The 6,000-nt window shown below is 51.9% G+C and overlaps 1 protein-coding gene across 3 annotated transcripts in view; it reads left to right on the top strand.

Moving 5' to 3' along the window:
- The first annotated feature begins 702 nt into the window (after window positions 1-702).
- ERCC2 (ERCC excision repair 2, TFIIH core complex helicase subunit) overlaps window positions 703-6,000 on the top strand; it is a 23,459-nt gene continuing 18,161 nt past the window's right edge. For 2 of the 3 annotated variants that reach the window (XM_047789771.1, XM_047789775.1), the window contains exons 1-5: window positions 703-747; window positions 1,078-1,177; window positions 2,337-2,414; window positions 2,489-2,551; window positions 2,736-2,849. In XM_047789771.1, the coding sequence (XP_047645727.1) occupies window positions 743-747; window positions 1,078-1,177; window positions 2,337-2,414; window positions 2,489-2,551; window positions 2,736-2,849 (360 nt within the window). In that variant the 5' untranslated portion in view covers window positions 703-742. Of the gene's footprint in view, window positions 748-1,012; window positions 1,178-2,336; window positions 2,415-2,488; window positions 2,552-2,735; window positions 2,850-6,000 lie in introns of all 3 variants that reach the window. The other variant, XM_047789773.1, reaches the window with a different exon arrangement.

The following is a 6,000-nucleotide window of genomic DNA, read 5'->3' as shown; positions in this document are numbered from 1 at the left end:
CAACAATATAAAAAAGATGCCACGCAGGTGCTCCTTGCACTACCATGTACAGGAGAACAGACTGGGAATAACGACCACGCGAGATGTCAAATGGCTGGGTGTAAAGCATGGGATGGCTTCCATTTCGGAGGTTTGTGCTCCCCAAGCCGCATTCCAGCCCCATCGTGCTGTCCTCTGCTTCCACTTGCCTTCAGCGGTGTCCTCTGCGCCTGCAGCGACGTCTGGGCCACCTTACCCTGCCTCACTACTCCTCACCCGACCCCTCCCTCAGGAAGCCCTCTCTGATCCCCCAGGCAGGGTCAGGAACCCCCTCTAGGGCCCCCCCATTCTAGTCCTGATTACTTTGTCAAAGTGGAGGGGGCGTCTTAAAACCTAGAATATAATAGAATGAAATCAAGTGTGTATTCACTGCTCATAATTCAGACATATGCAGGAAGCCAGAATCCCAGTAAGTAGGATCGATTCTCTCGGTTCTCTTCCTTCCATGTTTTGTTCTTGGTCCTCGGCGATCCTCAGCAATGCCTGTGGTACCGCCTCTCCCGGAGCCCTCCCCCCGCCCCCGCCTTGCCCTGCGCACGCGCATTATCCGATTGACAGCCCCCCAGTGGAGTGACGGGAGGAATCAGCCAATGGTGTCGTGACGAAGGTGGAGCAGAGCCTCGAGGACGCCCTGCGGACCCTGCCTTTACTAGATATTCATGAGGGAGGCGGGCCGACGCTTCTGCGAGTAGCGGCCGGCGCCATGAAGTGAGAGGGGTTCGGGGGCTCGCGGCTTGCGAAGCGGGCGCGGGAGTCTGGACGATGCCAGGACCCGTGGGCGCCCCTGGGGTCCCAGCGGGGCGAGGGGAGGCTGAAGGGGTGGGGTGGGGATAGCCGTGGGGACCCACGGGGCGGTAACGGGGATAGTCAGCGATGAGATGCCAAAGGGACCCAGAGGCTCCTGGGCAACTCGGGGATATCTGGGGAGACCAGCGGGCCAGTTCCGGGCTGGTAACCCCTCTCCTGACGACAGCGGAGTGTGGGTGCTGGAGAGGGACTGAGGGGACGGGCGACTGACCCGGCAGCCCCTGCCGCCAGGCTCAACGTGGACGGGCTGCTGGTCTATTTCCCGTACGACTTCATCTACCCGGAGCAGTTCTCCTACATGCTGGAGCTCAAACGCACGCTGGATGCCAAGGTGGGTGGCTGGGGCTGCCTCATGTGCGTCTAAGACTGAGATTGCAGGACGTCTAGAGTTTGGAAATCTGAGGTCCGTGGGAGGCCAGTACGGCCAAACTTCGTCTTACCTAAAATAATACGGGTTAATAACAGCAGCAGCTAACATTTATCAGAGGCTGCATTGCTCAGTGGCTGGCTTAGGAACATAAAGAGTTTGGAACCAGCTCCTTGGGTTGGAATCCTGGACACACAGCTGTGTGCCCTTGGGTAAATCACTTAATCTCCCTGTGAACAGTTTTCACCTCTGTAAAACGAGCCTAGTAATAATACCTACCTCAGAGGTTAATATGAAGGCTCTAGGGGTTAATTCACTATCTAAAGCAGCTGTTATCAATTAAGGAACGTTTTGACACCCCTCTACCTTTCCCCCCATTCACCCATATCAAGAGACATTCCTGGCTGTCATACTAGTGGGGAGGGGGTGTGGCTGGCGTTTAGAGGCCACAGATGCTGCTAAACATTGTATGGTGCACAGGACGGCCCCCCACAATCAAGTTGGGTTTTTTTGGAGGGGGGGTACGCCCAGGGCATGTGGAAATTCCTGGGCCAGGGATCAAACCTGAGCCACAGCAGTGACAATGCCGAATCCTTAATCACTAGACCTCCAGGGAACTCCCAGGTGTGTGTTTGTTTTTACAATTTTTGAACCCGGGCCTCAGCAGTGAAAACACTGAGTCCTAACCCCTAGACCACCCAGAGAACTCACAATCAAGTATTATCCAGCCCCCAAATGTCAATAGATTTGCGGTTGAGAAACTGATGTAGGACCCTTGGTAGTAGTGCCAGACCCAGAGTAAGTGCTGGGGAGGGGCTTGCTACATTAAAAAGGACTCACTACCTGTCGGGTACTATACGGAATGTTTAAACTCTAGTTTCTCACTCGTCCTCCTAGTTGTGCTATAAAGAAGAGACCCATTTTAGAGATGAGGATACTGAGGCCCAGCCAGGTGAAGGCATTTGCCTAAGTCCACTCAACAGAAGTGGGGTTCAAATCCACTGCCCCTGGGGCCCAGACTTTTAACTGATGTGTTGACATGCTCTTCCAGGATTGGGGGGGGGGCGCTCCCCAGAGTTTGTGTCTCTGAAGTTCTGAGAGCCTTGTTCTTCCTCAACACCAGGGTCACGGAGTCCTGGAGATGCCCTCAGGCACCGGGAAGACCGTGTCCCTGTTGGCCCTGATCATGGCATACCAGCGGGTGAGTGACCCACTGGGCGCGTGGAGGGGGAAGAGGCTGGAGGGGGAAGAGGCTGAGCCCATTGTCGTCGGCAGGCGTATCCGCTGGAGGTGACTAAACTCATCTACTGCTCGAGGACTGTGCCCGAGATTGAGAAGGTGAGCCTGGGGCCAAGCCCACTGCTCCCCGACTCTGTCGGAGCCCTTGGGTTCCCCTGGCAGTTGCCACTAGAGCTTCAGGGGCGTTTGGAAAGCCGGGTAAGGGGCGGGGGCCTGGCTGGGCAGGGGCCGGGGCTTGTGCTTTCAATCAGGCCAAGTCCTGCTCCCTCATCAACTGGAACAGGTGATTGAAGAGCTTCGAAAGTTACTCAGCTTCTATGAGAAACAGGAGGGCGAGAAGCTGCCATTCCTGGGGCTGGCTCTGAGCTCCCGGAAGAACCTGTGTATTCACCCCGAGGTGAGTGCCTGTCCCGCCCCTCGCCCTAAGCCTTAGGGTTGAGGAAACTTTTTCTTTTTTCTTCTTCTTTTTTTTTTTAGGGCCACACCCGCAGCATACGGAGATTCCCAGGCTAAGGGGTCGAATCAGAGCTACAGCTGCTGGCCTACGCCACAGCTCACATCAATGCCAGATCCTTAACGCACTGAGCGAGGCCGGGGTCGAGCCTTCGTCCTCATGGATGCTAGTCAGACTTGTTTCCGCTGAGCCACAGTGGGAACTCCCTGGGTTGAGGAAACTCTTGCGTCCAACCAGGAGCCCTGGATCCCCAGACTAGGCCTCTTGGGGGATGTGCTGGGGACGCAGAGTCCTCCTCTCACTCCTCAAGTGCTGACACCGCATTTTGGCCCAGGTAAGCACACCTCTTCCCAGCTCCGGACTCCGGCAGCCCTGCTTGCCTGGCTCTGAAACGGGCTGGTCATGTACTTATGTTTTTTTCGTTTTTGGCCACACTTTTGGAAGTTTCCCAGCCAGAGACTGAATCCAAGCCGCAGCTGAGGCCATGCCTGATCCTTAACCTGCTGTGCCACAGTGGGAACTCGGCTGTGTACTCTTGCATAGGTGATTTCTGCTCTCTGGATTTCAGTCTTCCATTCTGTAAAATGAGGGTAATTAACTACCTGGAGTTGCCTGGTGGCACAGCAAGTTAAGGACTCAGTGTCATCACCTGTGGCGCAGGTCACAACTGTGGCTCGGGTTCGATCCCTGGCCCAGGAACTTCCACATACTGTGGGCACAGCCAAAAAAATTAACTACCTGCTTCATATAGTTGTTGATAAGTTTGGGCAAGGGGGTGGGGGCTGGGCAAAATGGGTGAAGGGGTCAAAAAAGTAGACAAGTTGTAAAAGAAATAGGTTGTGGGGATGTAATGTACACTTGGCCCTGTTATGTGTGGATCCAAAACCTGAGGATAGGGGAGCTCCTATCATGGTGCGGTGGAAACGAATCCGACTAGGAACCATGAGGTTGCCGGTTCGATCCCTGGCCGCTCTCAGCGGGTTAAAGATCTGGCGTTGCTGTGAGCTGTGGTGTAGGTTGCAGACGCAGCTCGGATCTGATGTTGCTGTGACATAGGTCGGTGGCTACTGTGCCATTTAATATAAGGGACTTGAGCATCTGCGGATTTTGGTATCTGTGGGGCGGACTTGGAACTAGTCCCCCCCCAGCCCCCCGCAGATACTGAGGGCAGCTGTACAGCATGGCGACCATAGCTCATAATACTCTATCATATATTTGAAAGTTTTAAGAGAATAAATCTTAAAAGTTCTCATTATAAGAAAAAAATTTGTGAAGGGAGTTCCCTTTGTGGCTCAGTGGTTAATGAACCCGACTAGGATCCATGAGGATGTGGGTTCGATCCCTGGCCTGGCTCAGTGGGCTAAGGATCTGGTGTTGCTGTGAGCTGTGGTGTAGGTTGCAGATGTGGCTCTGATCTGGCGTGGCTGTGGCTCTGATTAGACCCCTAGCCTGGGAACTTCCATGTGCCTCAAATTTGGCCTTAAAAAGAAAAAAAAAATTGTGAATTTCTCCTGTGGCCCAGCAGGTTAAGGATCTGGGGTTGTTACTGCAGCGGTTCAGGTCAGTGCTGTGGTGAGGGTTTGAGATCCCTGGCCTGGGAACTTCCATGTGCTATGCGCACAGTGGGTAAGAAAAAAAAGAAAAAAATTGTAAATGTGTGTGGTGATAAATTTAAGATTTTTTTTTTTGTCTTTTTGCCAATTCTTGGGCCGCTCCCGCGGCATATGGAGGTTTTCTCTGGATAGATGCCCAGGCGTGGAATTTCTGGATCATATGGTAATTCTGTTTTCAGTTTTTTGAGGAATCTCCATACTGTTTTCCATAGTGGTTGTACCAATTTACATTTCCACCAACAGTGTAAGAGGGTTCCCTTTTCTCCACACCCTCTCCAGCATTTATTGTTTGTAGACTTTGGGTTTTTTTTTGCCTTTTAGGAGCCACACCTGCAGCATATGGAAGTTCCCAGTTAGGGGTCGAATCAGAGCTATAGCTGCCGGCCTACACCACGGCCCCAGGCACTTGGGATCTGAGCTGCGTCTGTGACCTACACCACAGCTCAGAGCAACGCCAGATCCCCGACCCAGTGATCAAGGCCAGGGATCAAACCCAAATCCTGGATTTGTTTCCTCTGTACCACAACAGGCATTCCCTGTTTGTAGATTTTGATGATGGCCATTCTGGCCCCGTGTAAGGTAGTACCTCATAGTGGTTTTGATTTGCATTTCTCTAATAAATGTTGAACATCTTTTCATGTGTTTTTCGGCTGTCTGTATGTCTTCTTTGGAGAATTGTCTGTTTAGATCTTCTGCCCATTTTTTGATGGGGTTGTTTGTTTTTTTGGTATTGAGCTGCAGAAGGTGTTTATAAATCTTGGAGATGAATCCCTTGTTAGTCAATTCATTTGCAGATGTTTTCTCCCATTCTGTGGGTTGTTTTTCCTTTTCTTTTTTGTCTTTTTAGGGCTGTACCCATGGCATATGGAGGTTCCCAGGCTAGGGGTCTAATCAGAGCTGTAGCTGCCGGCCTACACCACAGCCACAGTAATGGGATCCTAGCTGTGTCTGTGACCTACACCACAACTCACAGCAATGCAGGATCCTTAACCCACTGAGTGAAGCCGGGGATGGAACATTCATCCTCATGGATGCTAGTCGGGTTCTTAAACTGCTGACCCACAGCGGGAACTCCTGTGGGTTATCTTTTCATTTTGTTTAGGGTTTCCTTCGCTGTGTAAAACTGCTTAAGTTTAATTAGGTCTTGTTTATTTTTGTTTTTATTTTTTTTGTCTTTTCAGGGCTGCCTCCGCAGCATATGGAGGTTCCCCGGCTAGGGGTCTAATCGGAGCTGTAGCTGCCAGCCTACGCCACAGCCACGCCAGATCCTAGCTGTGTCTGTGACCTACACCACAGCTCACGGCAGCGCCGGATCCTTAACCCACTGAGATTTGTTTCCGCTGTGCCATGACAGGAACTCCTATTTTTGTTTTTATTGTCTTTACTCTTGGAGGTGGATCTGAGAAGGTAATTCTGTGGTTTATGTCAGAGAGTGTTTGGCCTGTTTTTCTCTAAGAGTTTTATAGTAACTGGTCTTATAT

Source organism: Phacochoerus africanus, chromosome 8, assembly GCF_016906955.1.
Source record: "Phacochoerus africanus isolate WHEZ1 chromosome 8, ROS_Pafr_v1, whole genome shotgun sequence".
Taxonomy (NCBI): Eukaryota; Metazoa; Chordata; class Mammalia; order Artiodactyla; family Suidae; genus Phacochoerus; species Phacochoerus africanus.
Note: the sequence above shows the minus strand (reverse complement) of the source record. Positions and strands in the feature narration are given on the sequence as shown.